This window comes from Manis javanica, chromosome 11 (genome assembly GCF_040802235.1).
Source record: "Manis javanica isolate MJ-LG chromosome 11, MJ_LKY, whole genome shotgun sequence".
Taxonomy (NCBI): Eukaryota; Metazoa; Chordata; class Mammalia; order Pholidota; family Manidae; genus Manis; species Manis javanica.
In genome coordinates this window covers 104,176,648-104,202,994 of record NC_133166.1, presented here as the reverse complement: position 1 = coordinate 104,202,994, position 26,347 = coordinate 104,176,648, and the positions used below count along the sequence as shown (strand labels likewise).

At 53.9% G+C, this 26,347-nt stretch overlaps 1 protein-coding gene across 3 annotated transcripts in view; it reads left to right on the top strand.

Moving 5' to 3' along the window:
* The window catches only part of ADORA1 (adenosine A1 receptor), a 38,595-nt gene extending 12,373 nt beyond the window's left edge, over positions 1-26,222 (top strand). For 2 of the 3 annotated variants that reach the window (XM_073217136.1, XM_017667766.3), the window contains one exon: positions 24,122-26,222. In XM_073217136.1, the coding sequence (XP_073073237.1) occupies positions 24,207-24,761 (555 nt within the window). In that variant the 5' untranslated portion in view covers positions 24,122-24,206 and the 3' untranslated portion in view covers positions 24,762-26,222. Of the gene's footprint in view, positions 1-17,909; positions 18,266-24,121 lie in introns of those variants that run through there. The other variant, XM_037015248.2, reaches the window with a different exon arrangement.
* Positions 26,223-26,347: the final 125 nt, after the last annotated feature.

The window sequence follows — 26,347 nt, the reverse complement described above, 5'->3', positions numbered from 1 at the left end:
ATGTGTGAGGCTGAGAGATGAGGTATGTTGAAGGCCTGGCACATAGTAGGCACTTGTTAAATGGGGGGTGCTGTTCCTGTCAAATGATCCAAAGCTTGTTTTTCATTTACCATTTGTTGGGTGGCTGCTGTAGTCCCACTGGTCCGGCCCCGTCAGATGCATGTCTGTGGGGCAGGCTGTGGCTCTCTCGGGCTGTCTGTCCTGCTCCCTGTATTCTGGTACCCAACACAAGCCCGGTGGCACTTCGCAGGTGGCTGCTCCAGGGTGTGCAGGAAGGAGGACTGAGGGAATGCTTGCAGGGAGGAAGGAGACCTGAGTCGGGAGACGGAGAGCCCGGGGGAGGAAGTCAGCAGGCACTCCACGCTCACCCACGTGAAGGCAGCTAGAGCAAAGGTTATTCATTAAAACATTTCCAAGAGATTAGACAGCATGGAGGGGTGAAGGGTTGCACCCAAACTTACCTGGCAAGTTGGGGGAAAGTTTCTTGGTCTCTTAGTCCCCTGGCTCCTGTCTCTGTTGGGGAAGGGTATGTGTGGCCCCTCCTGAGCCCACCTTGTCCTCCTGGGGGCCTCCCTGCCCTGTTCTGCTCCCAGGAGGCCGGCATCTGCGAAGCTAAAACAGGCTCCTCAGGGACCAGCAGCTCCATCAATGCTCTCTGGGGAGGAAAACAGTCAGTGTGTTTGGGGCCTCACTCTGCTCAGCTGTGCCTGGGGAGGCCTCTCCCCGCACACTAGGTGAATCCTCCGTCTGGACGGGCGGCGGGGGGGTGGGGGTTCTTGACTGTGATGGAGAAAGAATTCTCGAGCAGGTTTGATGAGTGTAGGTGAGGAAGGAATTCATTAAAGCGGGAGCAGCAGCGAATGGCAGCAGCCGTGCAGGCAGCAGAGCGCAAGGAAGAGCAGAGGGAGGGAAGGGAAGCTCACTGAACTCCTGCTCCAACTCCTGAAGCCAGGGCCGCCTGATGTCCAGTGTCTGCTTGAATCTGTAGGGTGGGGGGACTCATCCCCCACCACCCCAGGATTTGGGGGAGCCGCAGAGCGCTGGGTGTAGTGAGATGATGTTCTGAGGACTCCCTGAAGCATAGCAAGGAGATTTTTGGGCAGGCTGCTGAAGAGCAAGACCGCACAGCTGCGGTCCTGTCCGGGTCACCCAGGCAACCGGAACTTACCAGCCCAAACCAGAGATCTCAGTGGCCATCCTCTACTTGTCTGAAGTAGGAAGAGAAAATGAGAACTTGTGCTTAAATCTAGATAACTGAATGAAGTAGCAAAGTAACAAAGATGCTCACCACTGGGAAAAGGGGTCTCTCACTAATCTCTCAAGAGGCTTTGAAGAGCGTAGAGACAAAATGCAGGAAGTTGAGCAGCAGGAAGGCTTTTCTAAGAGTGAACTTTGAAGGCCCCTTGAGGCCAGGAAAGCCAAGCCAGGGACTTGCCATCAGGTTTCTCCTGCACAACCTATAGATTTGGGTGAATTCCTCTCTTCTCGAGTCCCCAAGAGATTCTGAGGTTTCTGCACCTGCCACCAAGTGACCTTCCTTACTCGCCTGGTGAGGCTGCTGGGAACCCTGTAAGCAAGGCCCCAGCTGACTCTTCCAGAGGGGTTTTATCGGCTCCATAAAGTCTATGCATGTCTCTCAAGTATGACATTCCAGTTAAAGCCTTGGTAACATAACCAATGTTTTCAGTTGTGACCTGTCACAGGAGAACAGATTGTTATTGAATGTATGCAAATAAATATACTGCCATAAAATATAAAAACAGTCCCTGAGAGTTTCCAAATTCTGGAGGGATTGGGTAGAAAGAGAAAGATGAATGTTTCAGTTCTGCTTAAAAAGATATCATTTACCAAACAGTTCTAAGTCAGCTTAAGAGAACAACTTTTAAAACAAACACATTTTTTAGGAAATGGTCATATTGGAAAGCTTTAGTTTCCCAGAAGCCTACTGCAATCCTGATTTTCAGTTTTGGTGTGGTTTTTCTGTTGTGGTTTTTATTGCTTTTGTTAAACACAATGATTTCAGTTTTCTAATCTTCATTATAAAATGGTATAAAATGGAATTCATAAGTTAGTATGTAATATTCAGGCCCCACTAATCTATTTTATACTGTAGTTTCCCCCAACTTTGTGATATATGCAACCTTGCTCTTTAAAGGAGACTATACTGTCAGATTTCCATGCTTAAAGAATTAGGCATATAATTCAAGGGTGGAAGCAGGTAACAATGGATCTGTTGAGACTGGAGCTGCTAGGGTAGCTATGGAATTCAACTTCTGGGCTGTAAAAAACAACACTGCTATGGTTCCACGATGCCAGTATTTTATATTAACCAAGCCATTTCCTATACATCCACTATCTATAACTTCCTGATTGTGTATTCTCTTTGGGACAAAAGCTAAGCAATAGGTTAAAAATAATTTTTCCTAATTAAAAAAAATGTTTATTACTGAAATATCAGAAAATATATATAAAGAAGAAAAATTACCATAATCTCAGAGAAAACCTGCTACATTTTGGTACACACCCTTCCAGGATTTTTTCTAAACTACTCGTCTTCATAGTTTTAAATCAAAAAAGTATGTTGACTTTTACTAACTATAGACTTTTACTTACAACTGTATCTTAATGTATTTCACTGTATTGATACTTAAAATTTTTTTTATTATTAGACATTCAGGTTACTTCCTTTACTTTCCAGTGTTATTCATTATAAACAAAATATCTATTAAGTTCTAGAAGCCTGTCTCAGCCTCATTCAATAGTCATTTTCTATATACTGCACTTACAGGAATAAAGAACTCAACTTGATCACAGTGATCACAGTAGCCTGAGACTCTCTGTTAAGGACAATGGCTTATTCTGGCTCTATTAGACAGTTACATGAAAGTATAAAAATGGTTTTTAAGGAGAAATTTAAATTAAAACTACCTTCATAGAACAGTGCTATGGATGTTCAATAAATGTCACTGAACAAGTAAAAATCCTAATTAGGAAAGTTAATTTTAAACGTCTCTGTAAAGCTAAAAACGAACACATTATTAAAAAAAGATTAGCAACATGTGAAACAAAAAGTCATAAAAATTAAAATCATCTTCCTCAGTTTACTCAATCTTATGTAATTAATTCTGGCTCTGCTTGAATACAGTCTTGTTATTAGTTCTGGAGTAAAACAATAACTTTATAAAAGACAAAGACTTAGAAATGGCAATGGTGAAAAATCTGATAAGAGTTCATCACAAGGCAGTTGACAAGGAAATGTAGCTCTTTCCATAACATGTAACAGTTCAGTAATCTAAAGTTTAGCATGATTCATTTGACAGTGCTTTCCAGGTAATTTACATATCAAATAAATAAGCTAAATTAGGTAAATATTTCTCCTTTATGAGGAGCAAATCCTGTGACATGTTCCAGGGGCTGTCCAGAAAATCTCAGAGTTAACTAGAGGTAAAAAAGGACCTTTTTGAATTTGATTTTGGGAAGTTGTCAAAAATATCAAATTTTTAAGGCACTTGCCTAAATAGGATTCTAGGTCAACATGAAACAATACTTACCCATTTAACTGAAATGACAAAGTTTTTAAAGGCAAATACAGAAGGTTACATAGTTGTTAGCAAAACTTAGCTCTTAACTCTTTGAATACTAAGATTTTGTTTTCTTAAGTATTCAAAGACTTGATTGAGCCATTAAGCTCAAGAAATTATTCTGGTAAGGCAATTAGAAAAACCCTTCACAATCCCTCACTAGTAAGAGTAGACCAGTAGTTCAGAAAACGTTTCCTTTTAACAGAAACAAAATTCTAATCTTGCCGTGTACTTGATACCAAGACTCCTTTACCTCAATCTCACGTAGCATGACTACATTGAATTCCCTTTCCACAAACCTTTTATAGCTTTCTTTTTACATTCAGAGTTTTCCCTCTTTAAATAACCAGTTGTACTTTAGGACAAAAGTACCTTTTTCCCTTAGTAAAATTGCATTTCCATTCCTTAGATGTTCTCTAATCAAAACACACATGTTTTCTTGCATGCAATGATGTTTTCCTTATTATTTCTGGTTGTCTTAATTAGAACTTAAAACCCCTAGAAACCTTAATTTTGAGTGAAAACTAAGAGTCAATGTTAAACTGTCATGCTAGCATTCTTTAGATTGGCAAGTTTATGAACCCATTTCATAATTTCTAGAAGCATATGCTTCTTCATAGTACAGTCTTTCAATAAGCACAAAATATGTTTAAATATGTTTACTACTAGACCCAAATTTGTTTTAGTTTTTCCGCAATGAGGAAGCCCAAAGTGGATAAACCTATATTCAGCAATTAATGTTTCATTATTTTATCTTATTTGGAAATGATCTAATTCATTACTTGACTCATTACATAACTTAGCAAAACTTTAAGGTTTCAGGTTACCAAAAAGATTTTCAAGCTCTTTTTAGGTATACATACTGTGACACATAATTATTGTTAAAAAGTTTACCTAGTACACCTATTTAGTTCACTTGTTCTTTTTTTAATTAAAAAAATTTTTTTAGATTTATTTATTAGTTTACTTGTTTTAAAAACCATGCTAGGTTACCTGCAAAACCTTCATTAAATAATTTATCAAAGTCAGCCACTCTCCCAAGCCTTTTTTTTTTTAAAAGAATCAACAGGTAACATCAACTTAAATGACTTTAAGTAAACCTAGGCAGAATTAAAGGTTTCATTTTAATGCTGATAACTGTAAAGACATATCTGTTTTAATTAAACTTAAGGTAGCATTAATGCTGAATATTTTCTATCACAATTTCTGAAAGTTTTGGAATGCCCAGTCAGTCTTTCCAGGTGCTTGTCTTTAAATCAATTACTTTTTAGCAATACTATTGGGAGTTAAAAAAATATCTTCCATTTACATATATATAGCACACAAACATATAAATTCAGACATCTTATAGCTTCATATTTTATACTTTGCTTTTAAAGTGCACTTCCTAAATTATTTTATTTAATTGGAATGTTTATTTGTTTATTTATTTAATTGGAATGTTCCTCATAATGGCCATAGTTGTTCTAGGCTGTAATTCTCACTGGGGGCTGGCAGCAGTTTGGTGGGACCCAATTTGCAGATGGAGTTTTAACCCACGTTTCTGTCCAACCATATTTGGCCACAAGTGAGGTGTAACCCACATTTCTGTGACCATGAGGTCTGCAACCTGATGGTTATTAAACCAGCTTCACAGGACACAGAACAAGCTTAGCAACACCATCCAAGGATAACATATAGGAACACATATACAGAGAAAGTGATAAAAAGATTTTCTAGTTACTAATATCCAGTTGCAAAATGATGTTGTAATTAAGGGTCTTGTTTTGGGGCCATTTTCTGTGCTTGGCAGTTTGTATTGAGGCCAAGTGGTGTTACAGAAGGAAATCGGCTTCTTTTTAGTCCATCTAATTTTAAAGTCTCTCAGTGTTTAAGCACACACCCTAAGAATGAGAAATTAAGAGTGCTATTTAGGGCCAGGTTGTGTTGCAGAAGATTAATTTCTTCCATTTCAGGGAGTCTAGTTTAAAGACCTCCCAGTTTTTGAGGATGCACCCTAATGGGGAGTCAGTTAGAACAGAGGAGGTACCACCCATGGCTAGGTCAGGACCTGAAAGGGGAAAGGACTTCCCATTACTGCCAAGGGGAACCAGGCGTCCCTGATCCCCAAGGGGTTAAGGGTTGTCCAGGTGTCCCCAGAAACCCAAAAGTACCACTGGGTGCAGGTCATGTGAGGTGTCCCTCCACACCTGGCCCTACTCCAGGCATGCACAGAAGGTCCTGCAGCTCTTACACCAGGCATGCACAGAAAGTTCTGTGGTCCACCTGAGCGTGAATAGGTATCCCTATAGCTCAACTCCATCCCTGGCCATGGCCCCAGGAATGGGAGTGGGGGTTGGGAGAAGGGGGAGAAGGGGTCAGGGCCTGAAGTCCGGGGTAGACTCCTCTTAATTGAGCATCCTGATTCGACCCTTACTTGTAATGACCCTGCGGGGAGATGAACATCTCAGTATAGTAACATCAAATTAGATGGGTCATAAGATTAACCCGAAGGCCAAGGTCTCACTCTTAGCTGTCTCATAGGTGGCTTAAATCCTAGGTGACCCTGACTAACATAGATAGACCCAACAGACCACCCATCCCTAAGACGAAAGTGATAGGCGAGTGTGCAGGCACGGGTATAGCCATGCAACCAAGAGGGAGGGGCTGGGCCGAGTCAGGGAGAGGTGCCGTGAGTGGGCCACATGGGTCCTTGGAGGCTGAGACTATGGCCTATAGGGAAAACGTGCTGCGGGGTGCGTGAATTGTTTTGTTTCCCAGTGTGCCTCAACGCACGGACATCGTCTTCAAGTAGGCAGGTGGTCTAGAGCTAATCTAACCAGTTCCGTGACCAATTTATCCTCACACTGGACGCTAGGGTGGTGACCACCCTAGTGGCTTAAATGGTTGACCCGTGCCCACGAAGGAAGTGGCAAAAACAATGACGAATGCAAGAGAAAAGGTCATGGAGTGCGTCAGAGTAGCCCACGACTCCTCGGCGCCGAGACTGTCCATGAGAACCGTGTTAGAGTCCCTTCATGGTCGCCAAAATGTGGCCAGGCAGCTGCGTCTGGAGAGGCCTCTCCCTGCCCACTGGATGAGACCTAACTGGGACGGGCGAGGGTTCTTGACTCTGATGGAGGAAGAATTCTCGAGCAGGTCGGATGAGTGCAGGCGAGGAAGGAATTCATTAAAGCGGGAGCAGCAGCGAATGGCGGCAGCGGTGCAGGCAGCAGAGCGCAAGGAAGAGCAGAGGGAGGGAAGGGAGGCTCACTGAGCTCCTGCTCGGCACAGGGCAGATGCTTGCCGACTCCTGAAGCCAGGGCCACCTGGCATCTAGTGTCCTCTTGAATCTGCATGGTGTGGGGACTGAGCCCCTACCACCCCAGGATTTGGGGGAGCTCCAGAGCACTGGGTGGAGTGAGATGATGTTCTGAGGACTCCTTAAAGCAAAGGCTTTTGGGCAGGCTGCTACAGAGGACGACATGCAGCTACAGTCCCGTCCGGGTCCGCCAGGCGACAGGAACTTGCAAGGTCGAATCAGAGCTCTCAGCGGCCCCTCCCTACTTGTCTGAAGTAGGACCTGACAAGAGAGGGAAGACTTGTGCTTACATCTAAAAGCTTGAATGAAATAGTGAAGTAACAAAGACACCACTGGGGAAAGGGGTCTCTTATTAATGTCTCAAGAGACTTGGAAGAGCTCAGAGACAAAACACAGTCAAGTTAAGCAGAGAGAAGACTTTATTTAAGGCAAAGTACACACTCGAAGGAAGGGGTGTGAGGGCAGCGTCAGAGAGGGGGAGTGCTTAAAAGCTTAGGATTTGTGCCTTTTAAGGATTTCAAGCATGGGACGAAGGGTCGGGGTGGGTGTAGCTTTGACATGGGGTCTCGTGATGTCTGTCTCCAGTGAGAGACATTACGTCACCATACACAGGCAGCCTCTAGAAATTTTGTAAGACAAAGTTCACACAGGCATTTCTTGATCCTTTTCTTCTCCAAGTTAGTGGTGACCCTCAAGCAGTGGGAACATACCATTTAGGACTGCTTGTCCTGCCTTAGACAGGGTGGGTTACTGGCTGATCACCACGAAGTATGTTAGGAATCTTCCTTCCTAACTCCCTGGATTTTAAAATGGAATCTTAGCCTTAAGATGGGCCCCTCCTGTTCTTACTCTACTGTTTATGTCTTGGCATTTTTTATCACAGGCAGGTTGTCCTGTGTCCTGCTCCGCCGCAAGCAGGCACGTCTGCCATGCCTTCTGCAGAGTAAACACCCCCCACCCCACGTTATGGGCTCCTGGGGATGCCCACATGGCACAGACACCATGCAGAGCAGTGTCACCAGGCCCCAAGGGCTGGCAGTCTGGGGGCTGGCCAGTGTGACGGCCTGATGCCCCCTCTCCACTACCACCTGGCAGTGGTGTGTGTGGATGTGTGGGAGGTTATAGCTTTTTATTTTAACAAGTGAAAAATAACATCCTGGGCTTCCAGACATTTCCTCCGACTCCGCTTGCTCCCCCTGCCCACCCCCAACCCCAGCCCTCGGTCTCTGAGGCCCAGGCAGGAGTCCCAGCCAAACCCATCTCTCTCCGGTTTGTTCCCCAGCCCCCGGCCTTTTTTCCTCCTTGACCTAGGAACACAGGGCCCAGGCTCGGGCCCAGACATATGTGTTCAGCTCCACATATGTGTTTTCTAGTGAGCCAAATCCTGTCCTCAAGGGGCCCTCAGTCTGGGGGGCGAGACTGGCAGTGTGCTGGGTGGCATCAGCAGGTGGCCTGAGCAGGCCTGGTCCCCACCCAGGCACACAGGGCCAAGGTCTCCCCGCCAGCCAGGGATGCTCAGCCTCATTCCTCTTCTGCTTGGGCTCAAACCAGTCACTTCTTCAGCTGTTCAGGCCTTGGAGTTGAGGAGGATGAAAGAAGGGGGTCTGACATGTAAGACCACATCTTAAACGCACACCCCCAAAGAGCCGCTCCCTTCTCTTGTCTAATTCCTCCCCATGCTTTGATACTCAGCGCAGACGTCCTCACCTCGCCCTCGTGTCCCCGCGGCTCAGCACACTCCCTGCGCTTTAACAGCGCTCCAGTCACGCTGCCCTGCAGAGCTCTCCCCACCGGCCTGCATGCGCCTTGAGGATGGGGTCCTGGCCCATATTCGTCTCTGACTCCACAGTGCCCAGCCCAGGGACCACCCGTTTTTGGAATCCAGTGATGACCCAGTGAGCCCAGGAGTGACCGGTAGTCACAGCAGGTGACTCTTGAGCACCTAGTATTTACTGAGACACTGATGGTATTTTATATTAGTCATCTATTATGTCCCTATTTTCCACATTTTCTGAGGAAGCTGATGCTCAGATCGATTAAACAACTTGCTTTCGGTCACCTAGCTGCTCCGTGCGATCAGAATGGCTGAAGGAGCACTTGAATGAAGGAACGAAAAGAGCCTTGACTCTGATGCTCATGGGCGATCTTGGGGAAATCACATGCTGCTTTGGTCTCAGTTCCCACACCTATAAAATGGGCACAATTCCAGTCCCTGCTGCCGAGGTGTCTGGGAGGCAGCTCTTAGACTGGAGGGCAGATTGGCTTCATCGTTCAGGGGTGCGTTGGCTTTGGGGCGTTTGGGGGAGGGAGTTCCCCTGACCCCGCCTCCTGGTCTGGCCTCAGGCCTGCCTGCCTGCCCCTGGGGTGACAGAAGCAGCTGGTGGCTGCAGGGCCGTGGGTGCATGAGTGGCGCAGAGGCCCTAGAGACAGACTGGAGGCGAGGAGGGCCTCTGGGAGCTGCCCCACGCCTGGCAGAGGGGCCAGTTTGCCTTTGGAGCCGATGTTGAAAGAGGAAACTCCTTCCTTCTTGGTGTGCTGGGCTGCAGACACTGGCTGCTGGGGAGTGGGCCGCGTGGCTGCAGCGTGCGTGGCGGGCAGTGGGGGGCCAGCAAGGTGCAGGCTGACCCCGGGAGGGGGAGGCAGGCCCAGGGGAGGGAAGGGACAGGGACTGGGCATGCTGGCTAGTGCCAGGCTGGAGCTCCGCGGTGCTGGGACAGCCCCAGGCCTTGAGTGGCTGCACAGCAGCGGGCCTCCCGCTCCCAAAGTCTGCAGAGACAAGGAGGGGACATCCGCATGCCCCACTCTTCCTGTCAGAACCTCAGTCCACAGTCAAGACTTGAACTGATGTTCAGATATTCTTTTGTGAGGAGAATCAGGGCAGGGAGCCCCCTCCCAAACCAGAGGAGGCTGGGGGAGAAGTGATCCCCCGATGTGCCCAGAACAGAGGGAGACTTGGGGCTGGGGACCAGGAGGCCAGAACTCAGCGCTGGTCCGCACTGTGCCCCCCCTGGGCCTGCATCATTGGCAAAGGGGAGGCACAGCTGCTGCCCAGCTTCTCAGAGCTGCTGCAGGGATCCAGGGAGCGGGGTCTGGAGAGCATCGCCAGTGCCCACGAGTCACACTGGCCGCACGGGCCTCCCAGACCTGGTGCTGCTCAGTTTCTTGTTCTGTGACCTTGGCTAAACTCTCTGACTCTGTTTCTACATATGTAAAATGGAAATAGTAATATCTACATCATGGGACTGTTGAGAGGGTCATACATGAAAACACATGTGCAAGCCCAGCGTCTCTTCCAGGACCTGGGCCTCACTCTCCCCCTGTCCTGCTGCTTGCCGGGGATGGATGGATAGCGGTGTGCACACAAGTGTCTGCCTGTCTCTCTGTGATTGGGCGGACAGCTGGCATGCCCACCCACCAGTGCACGTGAGGCATCCCTGTACACACGCCACGGCCTAGCCCGGGTGAGCGGGGCTTCAGGGAAGTGGCCATGGCCCGATGGGAGCTCAGGTAAGGGTGTTTCCGTCATTGTTCTGGGTACAGAGCCTGGGGCACCTCCGTCCTGCTGCAAGCTCCTGTGTCAGCCCAGAGGGCCCACCCAGCACAGCAGGGTCCCCAGGGAGGACACGTGCATTCCAGCAGGAGAGGGAGCCCCTGTGTGACGGGCATCCTCAAGGTCAGGAGCAGCCCTGGTGCCTTATTTAGTCCTGCAAGGCTGGTATTAACACCGTTAATAAAGAAATAGAGAACCAGGGAGGTGAAGTGACTTGAAAATTGTTACCCAGCTAGTAAGTAGCGAAACTTGGATTTGAAATCGGTGCCAGGCAGATACCGGGGTAAGTGCTGTTTGTGATACACCCTGTCCCCCTGCCGCTGCCCATGGGAATTTCCAAACCGTGGGGTACATAGCCGCCCCTAATGCAGGGAGGTTTTAGACTGAGGCAGAGACAGAATGTAAGATTTTTGCAAATAACAAGGTGAGTCAGCACAAGCTGAGCTAAGGTGGCTGAGATTTCTGTGGCAGAGGCTGCCCCCGGGCACAGGCCTGGCAGGCCCCAGGGCCGCACATGCTCCTCTGCCCAGCTGCCTCCACCACAGGTGCAGGGAAGCCAGACCAGGAGGTGGTGTCAGCATCTGGGCAGCAGAAATGATCCCGTGAGGTCCACAGGCTGAGAGTGGTGGAGACGGGCTGGAGAGGCAGCTCAGCAGGCCCTGGGGTGGGTCCTGGGGCTGTGGGCTGCGAGGGGCTCAGGGCAACCCCCTGCCCCCCACACAGGCAGGGTGCGTCTTTGGAGCACTGGGCTGGAGTCTGAGGAGCCGGAGTCGGCCTCAGCTCAAACACTGACCAGGCTGGTTGTGGCCTCAGGCACTCACTGAGCCCCACTGGGCCTCGGTTTTCCCATCTGTAAAATGGCAAGTACAGAATCTGCCCTTTTCCCCTCACAAGCCGATGTGTGCAGCAAGCAGGGTTCAGGTCTGGAAGCGTTTTGCAGGTGGCGCCGTGCCCTGTGCTGTCCTTTTGCTGAGCTGGGGAGCCTCTTTCCCTGCTTCCTTCTCCCCCCGCCCCTGGCTCCTAGCCGTTTCTCTCCCTGTATGGTGAAGCTGGCTGTCCACGGAGACACACAGGTCACACAGGGGGATCTGCGATGGTCCCGGCAGGGACGGGCACTCCTATTTCCCGCAGGATCCGAGACAAAGCCTTTCCTTTCTCAGGGTTCTCCAATCAGCCCTCCCCAGATAAGGGTGGGGAAGCTGCTTTTGTGCAGATATTGGGCCGCGTGCCTCTGGGCCTTGCTGCATGCACATTACAGTGTGAGAAGCCCAGACCATAAGGGGTACTTGGGAATGGAGGACTAATCCCTGTCCCCAGAGTCCTCACGGCTCATGGGAACATCGATGGGTGACACACAAAACACTAGTGTCGGAGACAGCTAACCTGAGTTGCAATTCCAAGTCTGGCTGCCAGCTGTCGGCCTTGGTCAGGTCGCCCAGTTCCCTCAAGGACGACTTAGGGAAAAGGAGAGGCGACGTGCAGAGCTCAGTGCCAAGTGCAGGCAGCGGAAAACTGGCAGATTTCAGCTCCATTTTACAGATGAGAAACAAATTCTGAGAGGTGGTGGGATTGCTGACACAGCAAGCTTGGGTCTCATTCAGACCCAGGCCCTCGAAGGCGGGTCACAAGCCAGCCTGTTTGCTTGCTTTGAGCCTTTGGCTTCCCTGGCCAGTGTGACGGTGGCTTCCATCTGCAGAGGTCAGGCCAGGGGGAGGGGTGGGGGATAGGGGCTCTGTGGGACTTGGAGGTGGGGACCCTCAAGTTGGATCTTCCCAATGGTTCCGATCTTCACATTGTTATCAGCTGGGAGGAAGTCACTTTGGACGCCCCTCCCACCTCCCCTGCGCTGTGGCTGCAGTGCGTGTCCTGCCTGAGTCTTGCCTGGCTGAATCCCCAAGGCCCATTACTGCCAGCTCTCTGCATTTTCTTTTCCCAGCTCTGAGCACCACACTTTGAAGTTTTCGTGAATGGTAGACGGGGAAAAAAAGGCTTTGATTTAATAAGCTGCTTTCTCCCCCACACATCATAATGTGCGGTTCCCTCACCCAGGGTTGTGGCAAATGTGAGTGATTTACTGGGCTTTGCAGAATGGAAGAAGTGACTGAAAATCATTTTATCGATCAACCTTCAGGGTAGCTGCCTCGCCTGACCCTCACCCTGGGTGGCTGCCAGTGGCTCCGTGCTGCTCTATTCTGCTCCCAACTTCCGGGGCAAATGACAGGCATGCAGGCCAGCTCCCTGCAGAACAGAACAAGCTGTTCCCCACCTCCACCCAGGGCTGGCAGTGAGGAGACGAGCTGGTCTTGCAGCAGGAGGAATTGTGGTTAGACTCTTGCTCGAACCACCTAATTAAGCAGCTGAGTGCATTAAAGCTAGGTGGACGAGGCAGGTCCCTGAATGGGAACCCTGAGGCCCCTTATCTGGGGGGCTGGGTAGAGGCTGCTCTGCCTGCCAGAGGGCTGCTGTGGAGAGCAAGAAGCCTCAGACTGGCTTCCCTGTACCCGCTTCCTGCCTCATTCACATTCGCAGTGTTAGTGACACGTTGGATTGATATCTACCATGTTGGTAGCTGTTTGTATTCCCTGGGGTTGTTCTCTGTTTTTTTTTTCCCCTGCCCCTCTTTTGCTGCCTTCTCTGGTTTTAAGCATTTTATAGGCATCAATTTTCCTCCCCCAAATATTATTGGGCACCCACTGTGTGCCAGGCCCTGTGGTCGGGCTAGGAATGCCACACGGAACCAGGCCTTGTTTCCACCCCCGGGGTTCTTGCAGTTATATGCTTGGGGTGGAAAACAAAGAATTGTACTGATTGTCCCCCGTGGGGAGGCGGGGAGGCAGGGACGTCAGCTCCCACTGTGACCAGGGGGTCCAGCATCCTCACCTCCTGCCACACGCTGTCCTAGGAAGGGGAATCTATGCCCGGCCTATGTCCACCTGGGCAAGCCTGGGTGCCTCCCCACCTCCTGCTGCATCAGGGTCCCCTGCCCCCTAGCCCATCTCTGTGGCTGGGGCAGAAGAGGGGGTATGAACCTTGAGCAAATGCTGGGGACCTGGAAGGGCAGGGCCAGTAGCTGTTGCTAAACCCTGAGTGTGCAGCTGCCTGGGGGACGGCTGGCTGGGAAGGGCTGGTTCCTGGGCTGGGCCTGGGCTGCAACTTCATGGCAGTGCCCTTACCCACCAGCACAAGGGGGGGATCGGAGGCAAGGGGAGCCTCAGAGACACCAAGGAGATGATGGGAACGTGCTGGGGCTCTCACCGCTGTGGGGAGCGTGGGCTCCAAGCCCCAGCGACAGGGATGTGAGGTGGGAGGGCCGGGACCTGGGCAGTATGCCTGCAGCTTCTTCTGGGGGCTGCCCTGGGTTGTGCTGCAGCTGGAGGGCCTGGAGTTAGACTCAGGGGAGGACTTCCTGATGTGGAAGTACAAGCTGTGGGATGGAGGCCTGAGGGTGGTGTGGGCTCTTTCTTTGGAAAGGTTTCCAGGGTGGCATTCCAGGTTTCCAAGGTCCTGTGTGGCCTGCCCTCATGTCCGTCTGTCATATCTTTTCTAGAGTAGAGGGCTGGGCGCTGTGGACTTGAGGAAGCCCTGAAGGCCCAGTCGGCAGAAACAGAGAGGGAGCTCAAGCCCCTGAGAGCAGCTCCCCTTCAGGGTGAGCGCCCTGCGTCCCAGGCCAGGGCGGCTCCGGGAGGGGCACTGCCTGGGACTCTGTGCTCTGGCCCTAGGGCAGGAGGCCTGCCTCCTGGGTCCCAGCGACTGCTTGGGGTCTCTCTGGAGGGGGCCCACTCATGGGCCCCTGCTGGAAACAGGCAGGTGCGGAGTACTGTGGTTCCAGACAAGCCGGAGATGCTCAGAAGGGAGTTGGGAGGAAGGACATGGCGCCTCCTGAATCTTCCTCCCCGTCTCCAGTCTCCACATTAGCCACTTAACCCAGGAGAGCTTTACTGGATGGGCCAGGGAGCGGGGCTTCTCCAGGGCCCGGCGTGGATTCAGTGCTGGGCCGAGCAGTTTCCCACCCCGGCCCCCACTCCCCACCCAGACTCAGAGCCTAGTCAGACAGATCAGGGGACGCAGACTAATTCCGTGTCGAGGCTGAGCAAGGGGGAGATGGCTGCAAAATAGAAACTGAAGCCGCGTGACCAGCCTTCCCAAGCGCAGCAAGTAACTTTTGTTTATCTGTGTCCCTGCAACCTGTTTGGTATCTCTTCAGGAGCTGACTGCAGTTTCCAGAAGAATCAGGGTCGCTCAGGGGGGTGATGACGAGAGGCCCCGGTTGCTACTATGTACCGAGGGCCTAGACAAGTTACCAGCGTAGGGTCACAGTGAGCCTGCCAAGCGCATCTTCTCATCCCATCGTGCCGAGGACAATGCCGAGGTTCAAGGAACTGCTACTTGCTCAAGGCCACAGGCTGTTACCTGGTGGAGCCCTGTGGGAACGGGGCTCCACAGCACATTCGTCACCAACTCACTACGCAGATGTTTCTTTCTCCTTCCGTCCCATGTCACCCGCATCTTCCTCTCTGGAAGTCGTGTGAACCCTTTAGAGGTGGGACGTCCCTCTGGGTTGCTGAGCCCATCTCTCCACCACCGCCCCCACCAAGCCTGGGGAGGAGCTGGGTCTCAGGGCCCCCCACCCCTCCTGTGGAGGCCAAGCTCAGCTCTGCACACAGGGAGACGGACACATTCCAGAAGAGGGCGACATGACCTGCCAGGGCTTGGAGGACATTTCCTTTAGTTTGCATCATCCTAATGAGGACATGGATGCGACCAGGGGAGGGACTCACCCAGGGGGTTCCGGCTCACTCCCAGCAGAATCTGGGCCAGAGCCCAGAGCCCCCTGACTCCCACTGCAATGGGGGATTTCAAGGGAGGCTGCCCCTCTGGGGGTCCTGACATTACTCTTTACGGGCAGGCCCCCCCTCTGTGGGCAGCGTGGTCCCGGAGCCTGGGGACTTCTGCATGTCCCAGCTCTTTCCTGCCCTGGCCCTCCTGGGGTGCCACCCAGGCTGTAGGATTCTCTGCCACCTCCTATAAATGACCACTGTCTGAAGGGTCAGAGAGGCCTTTGAGCAACGATCTAGTTAGTTCCTTTTCCCCATAACATCAGGTCGTTCCACCTCATTGGAAAAGGAATTTGGTCCCATTTGCCACCGCCGTTGTCCCAGTAAGGCCTCACTGCACCAGCCACTCACAGGCCATTAAACCCTTGCGCAGACAGGATGGGTTTTTTTCCATCCCTCCCTCGCCCCCCTGCAACCCGATGAGTCAGAAAGTCACCCACAGCAGGTGGGGCCATTCGGCCCTGGTCTTTCTGCCGAGCCGACCTTATCCTAGAGGAAGGACAGAATGAAGTCTCAGAGCAGGAAGTGGCCGGGAATGTTGAAGTCCGAGTCCAGTTTCCCAAGCTTACTCTTCACATCAGATGCCCCCCTCAAGGGCCACCCCATCACTTGGATGTGGGGGCTGTACCTGAGTCACTCCCCACTGGGGGTTGGGGAGGAGGTGGCTGCATTCCCAAGACCCCAGGGCATCGTTTCAAAGTGCAATACCTGGGCTTTCTGTCATCTGTGTGGGGACATTCCGGAAAGCCCTGAGCTGGGGGTGAATATACTTTGAAAATGTGCCTCCCCCAAATCTGAGAACCTCCCTTTTGCGCCCAAGCCCCTGCAGCCTCCCCTGGTGCTCTGGGCAAGTCCGAAGCCCTCTTTGTAAGGACGTGAGAACGCATGGAGAGGGGAGAGGTCCCTTTCGGCAGAGCACACAGGCCTGAGGCAGGTGCACGATGTCGGGTGCCAGGGTGACCTGTGGGTCTGGGGTCCCCCTGGAAGCTGGCCCTGTATGTTTCAGTGCGTGCTGCTCTCCCAGCAGACTAGGTGCTCCTTCTGGGGAGGGGCTGTGCCTCCCCCATCGGATGGAGAGTTCCTTCAGGGCAGGACCTGTGGTTCTGCTGCTCATTCCCAGATCCAGGGACGAGGCTTTGGGTTGGAAGCAGGGAGGGCGGTGGAGGCTGTTCCGAATAGGGGACATCACTGAGTCACCTACATGAACATGATTGTCTTTCCCACTAGGCTGTGGAGTTATTTGTCCTCAGCAAGTGGCCAGGAACTCTTTCCAAGGCCCATGACACTAATAACCTAATCAGTTTACCCAGCCCTTTTCTTTCAAGGAGCTCAGTGTCTGCTGCCCTTCTCCGCAGCCCTGCAGACAGGCCCCGACGGTGTCAGACCCCCTTCTGGGGACCGGTGACACTGATGGCGGGTGATGATACAGAATCTGGGGCCATGCCTCCCGGCGCCTCCCCCAGGTTCCCTGTTCCAGACTCCCTGGGGGGATGTTACTGTTACGTACTTGGCCCCTGGAGTGTGCCCAGCGCCTTTGATTGTATCTGGTTTCCTACTCTCCTTTGGGAGGAAAAATTTCTCTGCAGGAAGTAGTTTCATAGTCTGAAAACCTTATTTCCCTCGTGTTGAGGTCCAAGTTTCCAGTTATGAGTGGAAGTGGCTGAGATCCTTGATGAGAAGGGAGGCAGCAAAGAGGAGGACCAGAGAGCTGGGTGCCAGGGAAGAGGGAAGGGAAGATGGCAGACTTGCCCCCGACCACCCAGACTTCAGGACTGCGGAAAGGGACAAACAGCGTCCAGCCTCCACCCAGCCCTGTGCGGGTGTGGGCCAGGTGGCAGGAAACAGGGGCGGCCAGCCTGAGCTCCCTACCCTGGCCTCTGCGGTTCACAGGACACTTCAGCACCCCTGCCTGCAGACAGAGGCACGCTGAACCTTTTTCAAACCCACGGGGCAGCTTCTCTCTCTCTCGTCTTCTGAGTCAACATGTGTTTATTGGGAGTCTGGTCAGGCCTCCTGCCCCTGGCAGGGAGTTCTTTGTGACGATGCACTCAATTCTTCCTGCCCCAGCTTCCTCTGGAGCCAGCTGGGTCTGACCAGGAGCACAGGAATCAGCTAGGTGTTTACAACGGAGGGTCTTTAATGCCAGAAACTGGCTACACAGGTGACCAAGTGTCTGAGAGGCCAAGCAGGGGAAAGCGAGGTGACTCAGAGACAGGCAGCAGGAGGCTGCCCCTAGAGGCTGGACAGTGGGAGGGGTGGACCCCGCAGCCCGGAGGCTGCAGGGGCTGGTGGAAGCTGGAACCCCGAGGGCCTGTCTGGGCGGAGGTGGCACCACGGAGGAGATGTAACCTCTGAGACTCAGGTGCAGTAGAAGGAACGGTGGAGGTACCCTGGCCTCCCCCTCCTACCTCCAGGACTCCCATAGACCCAGCTGGTCCAGGAGCTTGGGAAATGCAGCCGGCCGGGCTCAGGCGCCTGGGGATGCAGAGCAGGGCAGGGCAAGGATGGAAGTAGGCTGGGCAGCCCCGGGACCAGTGTGCTCCTGTCCTGTTTGTGCAGTGACACAGAGACTCCTCTGGGCCCCTTAGTCTGGCAGTTCTTGGTCCACCGAAGAGCATCCTTTAGGGCCTCCATGCCCAACCCTTCTCTTTTCTCTGTAAACTCTTCTTTCCGGCCTGGGTCTCGTGGTCTGTCCATCACCTGATGGCATGCTGAGCTTTTCCTGTTCTGAGGAGGCTTCTGTTCCTGCTCTCAGAGTCAGCCTAAAAATCAGTCCCCAGTGGTGTCCAGGAAGAGCCCTCTTCCTAGGCTGTCAGCAGGGACAGCCCACGCTCTGTGCACAGTCAGGCCTCCACTGGGAAGTGAGCTCATCGGTGAAAGGGACTTTTCATGAGGCGAAGGAGCAGCAGGGACTCGGCACGCTCAGGGTTCCTGCTGGGATGAAGCCTGAGACGGAGGCACAGCTTCTCTGGGCTGCAGGCTGGAGGGCTCTGGGGAGGTGAGTTCTGGCCAGGGGAGCCCTGCAGGAGGGGCTGGTCTCACAGTCGGCAGGGCAGCACCGGGGCTCAGGCTGCTGTGTTGGAGGCTGGCTGGCGGCCTGGTGGCACGTGCTCTCCCCCGTGCTGACAGCCCTCATCGGAGCAGCCTACCGTCCCAGAGCCTAAGCAGGGTCTAGGTTACCGGGCTCAGCAGCGGATCTCCGCAGCTCACAACATAGTGGGGAATGAACTGGGGAAAGGTTTTTCTCATTCAGGGCACTTAATTGCTCCCAGGGCCATGGCTATGCCTTTCTGATCTGACCTTCTCTACCATTTAGTCCTTATTTCTGGTTCCCTGAGATGTGCTCACATGTAGCTCCTCAATCAATCCCAAATGATTGAATAAATCATTTTTATTTATCACGGAATAAATCATAAATGATTGGATAAATGGAATATGGGTTCATTTATCCATTTTTACATGTATTCATTCATTCAACAAATCATTGTTGAGCACTGTTCTAGGCACTGAGGATGCAGTTGTGAACCTGCAAAATAAAGGCTCTGTCCTAATGGGTCTAACATTTTACCAGAGAGAAATAGATCGGGATTGTCAGCACATGATATGTGTATGTGGAGAGAGACTCAGAGTCCGGAAGCGATGAGCTCCATCAAGAAATTGATGGTGAGGCTACAGAGTGATGGGGCTATTTTTGCAAGGTGGTCAGGAAATCTCCGAGGAGGTGACGTATGAGCTGAACTCTGAACGGGGGCTGGGGAGGAGCCTTCTCAGACACCTGGGGAGCCGAGCGGGCAGTGCAGAGGCCCTGAGGTGGGAGATGCCTGCAGATGCACATGGGAGGGTCCAGCAGCGCCGTGGACTTAGGGCTCAGAGTAAGGGGAAGGCCCCTTGGCGAGATTGGGGCGTGGCTCAAGACCTGAGCATCGCCCCGGAAATTCTTCTTCCCACCAGGGCGTCCCAACTCAGCAGCAGGTCCTGTTGGCTTTGCTCCAAGCACGCCTCCCTGCGGCCGCCAGTGAGCGCACCCCTCATCTCTTGCCTGGTTGGCTAGAACAGCCTCCTTGCGGTTGTCTTGCTTTTCCTGCTACAGCACATTCTCCACACAGCAGCCCAAGGCATCTTTTAAAGACAGAAACTGGAATATATCACTTCTGGGCTTACAATGGCTCGCTCTGCACTTAGAATGAAGCCCAGAACCTTCTCTGTGGCCCTCCCAGCCCTAGGTGGCCATCCCTGCCACATCTCTGCCCCACCCGCCCTGGCCCTCACCAAGTTCCCTGGCCACTCTCTGTTCCTTGAGCCACCTCGGCCTCAGCCTTTACTTGCCGTGCCTTCTGCCTGGAAGGTTCCCCCCAACCTGTCATGTCTGTCTGTCTGGCTCTTGGTGATCGTTTAGCTCTTAGCTCAGCCTTTCCTCCCCGAGGGGCTGCCCTGCCCACCTCCCCAGCCCATCAGCAGCTCCCCAGGCCAGCCACACACGGCAGAGTGCCCGGTTTTGTCACTCTCTGAAGTGACCTGATTGTCTGCACACCCATTTCCTGGCCTCCTGCCTCTAGAATGTTTCTTTCATGAGAGCCTGTTCTCCTCAATATTCCTGACCCTGCCACTTGGTACCTTGCCCCTAAATGCACTCAGCGAGTATCTCTTTAATGGATGAGCAGGCGGTCTGCCTGCTTGCCCAGCACCAACCACTAAGCAGCTAAGCAGCTCATGAACAGACCCAACCCACCACAGGCGGTCAGACTTGGAGGGGTGAGCGAGGCTCCAGGCAGGGCCGCCACATCCACAGACCTGCTGGGTCCAGGGAGCCTCCCCAGAGCAGGCGGGCCTCACTGCGGCTCCCTTCCCCCACGCGGGGCTCTGCCCTCCGACCCCCTTGTCCTCAGTATGCCCGCAGGGGCAGAGCTGGGCCGACGGTGGGCTTTGGGCTTGGACCAGTCTCAGTTTTAGAAGTTCTGTCTCTGCCTCTTTTTGGCTGAGTGGCCTTGGACATCTCTCTCAATCTCTCTGAGTTTTCAGTTAGTACAATTAGAAAATACAAAAACATCATCGTAATAGTAATAGCACCTCACTTGGAGGGCCATCTTTACAGCCAGCGCCCAGCACATCAGTACATGTTAGGTCTTATGAGCCTCATTACTGTTATTATTATCGATCAGTGAACTGTTATTTTTGAACCCCGCCTCCCACCCCAACCCCCACCCTGGGGCAGCCCCACAGGGCGCAGCAGTGTAGTAAAGGTCCCCTCTGCCCGGCCCTGCTTGGATGCAGCATTTGCAGGCCTCTTCCCCTAATTCCACCTCTAAACCACGCTCACTCTGACGGCAGCTATGATATGAAACACATCCCATTCAGCCAGGCCAGCTCTCTGCAGCGGGCACCCCTTCCAGCTCTTTCCTCAACGTCTCCCTTTCCCTCTCTGAGTCTCGGCCACCCCACCGAGCCAGGTACCCCGTCTTTCCATGTGATCATCATCAACAAGAAGATACTGACAAACTAATTCATACTATGGTGTTAGTGTTATCTTGACTTAAAAAATAACACACAGAAGGGCAATTCTTAACCCAAGGGAACGTCACCTAAGGTGGGATTTTATGCAGCTTGTGGGGGACCCCGGAGGTGATGGGCTGGCCCCTCTGATGGTGTCTTTAAGTAGCTGCCCGCCCTGCTTGCCTGTGCACAACCCCCTGGGCGTTTCCCTGTCTCCATCCTGTTGCCCCCTCCCGTGTGCGTCTGCGGCTGCACATGCCTGAGGCAGCCACCTCTCTGTCTAGCTCCCAACACGGCTGCGGGGATGGTGAGGTCTCAGATCCCGACTCGGGAGGGACACCCCCGAGCGTCGGAGATGTGTTCCCATGCCTGCTCTGTGGGCACCGTGGATCTGAGGGCCCCTCTGCTGCCCTTTCCCACGTGTAGGGAGAGGTGAGCTTCTCCCCGGCCCCGGGAGCAGCCTTCCTGTGAGAGCCCGCCCCACCTCAGCTGAGGCTCTGGGTCCAGCCCTTTCCCACCACGGAGAAAATAGCAAGAAAAACAGATGAGAACTGATACCTTAAGCGGCGGGGTCTGCTGGGACCTGGCCCTGGAGGAGCCCCAGGAAAGGTTTCACCCCGAGGCTCCAGGCAGTCGGGAAGGATGGGAGGGGAGGGAGGGGCACCCCTAGCTGGAGGTTGCCACCTCCTCCCCCACCGACACCCTGGCGGTGTTTATCTCCTCCTGGTGGGCCGTTGCTGCCCAGATGTGGCTCCTGGGCTAGACCCCCTGTCCTCAGGCTGGACAGCAGCTCCAGAGGCCCCCTTGCCCACCCCCCACCCCTGGTGGGTCCCCTCTTGGAGCAGGGCCCAGACATTGCCATTTTAAAGCTCATAGGAAAGGGGCGTCCCAACCTGCCAATCATCCATCCAAGTGGCCTGCTGTGAGCTGGGTTCCCTGGAGCAGAGCTGGTCCTGGAGTCAGGAGACCTGGGCAAGTTATTGCCCACCTCTAGGCCTTGGGTTTCTAATCTGTGAACGGGGGCTCCCTTAGGTGCTGTGCTCACCTCACAGGTGGCCACGAGATTGCCTGAGATATGCGAATGTCAAAGGTTTTGTAAATGATAAATGTGACATTGACCATGTGTGACGGGCTGTGTTGGGGGTGCCTGCCTCCATCCTTCCTTCTGCAGCTGCAGCCCATTTGGTCCTGCTGAGGCTCACCCTGGGGACCTGCCCCCCACCCCACCTGTGACAGCGGTGAAGTGTCCCTCGCCTTCTCTTCTGCAGAATGACCTGTACTCCTTTGGTCTAGACACGCCTAGAGCTTCTCTCACCATAGGGCGTGCGGGGAGCCCTTTGAGATCAGCAGGGTCAAGCCCCGAGCCAGGTATTTGCAGAGAGGTCACGCTGTTTGCTGAGCACCTGGAGATACAGAGGTTTTCCAGTTGTGAGTGTTTCTGGGGGCTTGAAGGGGTAGGAGCTCAGACACAGGAATATTGGTGTTTACAGAGCATTTCATAGATGTTTTCCCATGTGGCCCTCACCCTCTTAGTGCTCCCCTGTGCCATTTTATGGAGGAAGAACTGATCTAGGAGGTTGCAGACCACGTACAGTGTCTGCCCCAGGCTGTCCTGCTGGGCACCCAAGAGGCGGGAATGAGCTTCAGTTACAGCCAGAGAGCAAGGATTAAGTCTAAGGAAACTTCAGGGGTGCACACATGAGCTGGGCGGCTTTTAGGCACCTTGGTGCTTTCGGGTCACAAGGGACCCCGTGACCACAGAGTAGGGGAGGGGACACTGCACCAAAGGCGATGGAGCTACTAGGATCCTCGGTCTCCCCATGGCCTGATGGGAGGTTGGACATGAGGATCCCAGGGTCCCTTCTAGTGTTTGATTTCTAGTGGGGGGTCTGCTTTCTCCAGCCCCCAGACCGTTCCCCTTCCCGTCCCCATGAAGCCCTTGACCAGCAGTGTGCTTTGGTAGATGGAAACACGGCCAGGGCGAGAGCAAGCCTGAGCGTCACGCTGCGAAGGAGGAAGCCGCAGATGCTGCAGGCACAGGCCAGAAGCAGAGCTGGAAGAGGCCTCCCCCTTCACACCCATGGGTGTCAGTAGCTGTTTATGCACTCAGTAGGGCACGCCATCCATTTCGGAAGCTGCATTGGAAAATAACAAGTGGGCAAGCCGCTGTGCTGAGCCAGCTCCTCGGCACTGAGCCGGGCAGCCCAGTTCTGGCACTTGCCCCAAGGCCGGCGTGCAGGCAGGGGACCCATGGCTGTGGCTGGACTGGCTTAAGGGGAGGTGGAGAGCCCCCAGGACATGGAAACCATCAGCCACTGGTGGGGGTCAGTCACTGCCCATGGGTGGGCTTGTCCATTTCCTGTGTCACCCAAGCGTTTTCATTTCCATGTGTGTAATGATGAGAAAAAGGTTGGTAGCTCTGTCCCTTGACCTTGTCCTGTTTATTTCCTTCAAAGGACACATCCCACCCTGTCACTGTCTTGTTTACTTCCTTACTTTTGTGTTATCTGTCTCCACCCAAAATGTGAGCTGCAGAGAGGTGGGATCCTTTGTCGGGTTCCCAGCACACAGAGCAACGGCCCAGAAAACGCTGAACAGTGTGTGCTGAGGGAACGCACCAGGCGTGGATGAATAAACTCAAGTCCCTTGCTTGCAGTAAGGCTCGATGAGCTGTTTTCTTTCCTGAGAATAATTCCCCATTAGCTTGGGGGTGCAGACCTGGTTCTTGAGCTCAGCCCCTCAGGAGATGAGCACTGCATGGTGACTGGAAGGCGGAAGGGGGTACGGATGGAGGTGGGGGCGCTGGCGGGGGCCCTGTGGCAGAGCCAAGAGGAGACGGGTGTGGGGAGGCTTTTTTGACAGGTGTGTCAGCCAGCCAAGGGGAGGGGCAGTTTGTGAATCGTTGGCTGTTTCGGTCAGTGTGGCTGGGGGTTGGGAAGCACAGTGCAGTGTTGCCACCTTCCATGTGGCCTTGGGCAGGCCGCGTGGCCACTGGGACTTTGTTTCCTCATCTGTCCAATGGGCACACCGGGCTTTCCTACCCCACGAGGGCCGTCATGGAGGAGGGATGCGATTACAGTGGGTGTGCCGAGCACCAGTGAGCCGTTTTCACTTTGGTAATTTTATTAACGCTCCTAAAGGAAGTCCTCTGTTATTTCTGCTGTGATTTCTATCACTGACCAGGGTTCCCAGCCCTGTAGCAGAGCTGAGCCATGGCGCTGCGAGCTCTGGCCTAAGTTTACATCCTGCAGACACACACCTCCCTCCTCCCTGGGCCCTGGCTGGGGAGGGGGCTCCTCCTGGGGCCCCCCGGGGCCTGGGTGAGCCGTGGAGGGGCCTCACACTCTGCCCTCCTCTCCCCCAGGTACAAGACGGTGGTGACCCCCCAGAGGGCAGCCGTGGCCATTGCCGGCTGCTGGATTCTCTCCTTCGTGGTGGGCCTGACGCCCATGTTTGGCTGGAACAACCTGAGCGTGGTGGAGCGGGACCGGGCGGCCAACGACAGCGGGGGCGAGCCCTTGATTGAGTGCCAGTTCGAGAAGGTCATCAGCATGGAGTACATGGTCTACTTCAACTTCTTCGTCTGGGTGCTGCCCCCGCTGCTGCTCATGGTCCTCATCTACCTGGAGGTCTTCTACCTGATCCGCAAGCAGCTCAACAAGAAGGTGTCCGCCTCCTCCGGGGACCCGCAGAAGTACTACGGGAAGGAGCTGAAGATCGCCAAGTCCCTGGCCCTCATCCTCTTCCTCTTCGCCCTCAGCTGGCTGCCCCTGCACATCCTCAACAGCATCACCCTTTTCTGCCCCTCCTGCCACAAGCCCAGCATCCTCACTTACATCGCCATCTTCCTCACGCACGGCAACTCAGCCATGAACCCCATCGTCTACGCCTTCCGCATCCAGAAGTTCCGGGTCACTTTCCTTAAGATTTGGAATGACCATTTCCGCTGCCAGCCTGCACCCCCCATGGACGAGGACCCCCCAGAAGAGAGGCCCGATGACTAGACTCCACTTCTGCTCCCACCTGCCCTCATCGGGGGCATCTCGGCCCAGTCCTTGCACCCACCCCCTGCTTGTCTCCCTGAGCCTTCCCCACTGGGCAGTGGGGTGTGGGTGCCCTGCACCTCTGGGTCCTGGAGGAGGTGGGAGGGCAGTCCGTGAGCAAGGAGCCTGGTCGCCTGAGGGGAGGAGTGGCCGGGCCTCCCCACGGGCCTGACCACCCCCCGGGCAGCCCAGCGCGGCTGGTTGGAGGGGGCTGTGTGGGCTGGGAGGCGAGCTCAGCTTCCACAGCAGGCGGGGAGTCTGCTTGGCTCAGGTGGTGCTGGTGCAGCCTTGGGACCAAACTGCAGAAGAGGAGAGGGGATCCCCTCCAGGGTGGAGGGAAGGAGAAGAACCAGATGGCCTGGCCTTGTTTTCTCTCCAGAGGAGAAGGTGGCCAGAGCTGCTGGGGGGCAGGAACCCAGGAGCCTCAGTCCACTTCTCAGGGTGCCAGGGTCCCTGTTCCCCTTGTCCTGGGAGCCCAGGGTTACACTTGGTGGAGGCGGAAAGAGCAGGTGCAGAATCATTCCCAACATTTGCTTTGCTCTCCACCAGTCCCTGGACCTTGGGTGCGGGCTCCCGAGCCCCCCGGAACTAGTGTGGTGTGATAGGTGCTGGCTGCAAACAGCCACCAGGTGGCAGTACCGAGCCCCACCTAGCCCTGAGGGTCCAGAGGGGCTGGAGGGGTAACTACCTGTCATCTGGGCCACCACCTCCACCTGCCCCCTGTGACTGGCCCGGACTCTCCTAGGTGACGCCCATCTCTGCCAGTCTGGGCCAGAGGGAGAGGAGAGCTGCAGATATGCCAACTCTTGGGGTCATTCTGCCTGCTTGGGGAGGGGGTGGCTAAGGGAAGGTGGGCGGCTCCGGGCAGCCCTGGGACAGGGACAAGCAGGACAGGCCAGAGAAGCCCCCACTCCCGAGAGTGAGCTGGAAGTCTTGGCATTTGACTAACCTCACTACCCCCTGGCATTTAGTACAGTTTCCAGGGGCTGCGGGGCTCTGTGGCAGAGGCTAGGCCTTCAGGGCCCCTGAGGAAGGTCCAACGCTGCCAGGCCTGGAGCCCCGTGTGTGGAGGGTGGGAGGCTGGGTTCTGGGTGTGAATTGCCTGATCCTCAGCCTTTCCTCTCCCTCAGGTGGGCCGTCCCCTGGCTCTCAGGGAGGGCCACCTAACAAATAAAAGACTGGACCCTTGGAGAGCACACCACTGGCTACCCCCTCTGCCCCCACCCCACCGTCTGAGGGCAACAGACAACCTCAGCAGAGGAGGAGCAGCAGTGGGGCTGGGATGGGGGCACGTGGGGCATTCAGAGAAGCAGGGCTCCTGAGAAGGCTGTGTCTGTTGCTATAGTTATGCTCTTGGGGTAGCAAACCCTGAATGCAAAAGCAAGACCCCAAAAAACCTCATGTCTGGAAGACCCCCATGACATCTGGAGGCCTGTCCCGCAGGCGCCTTCCTCATGGTGTCATGGGGAGACCCCTCATAGTGACGCATTCGACACCCCCTCCCGGTGACACAGCGCCTCCCCCACACGATGATGCTCACCGTCACA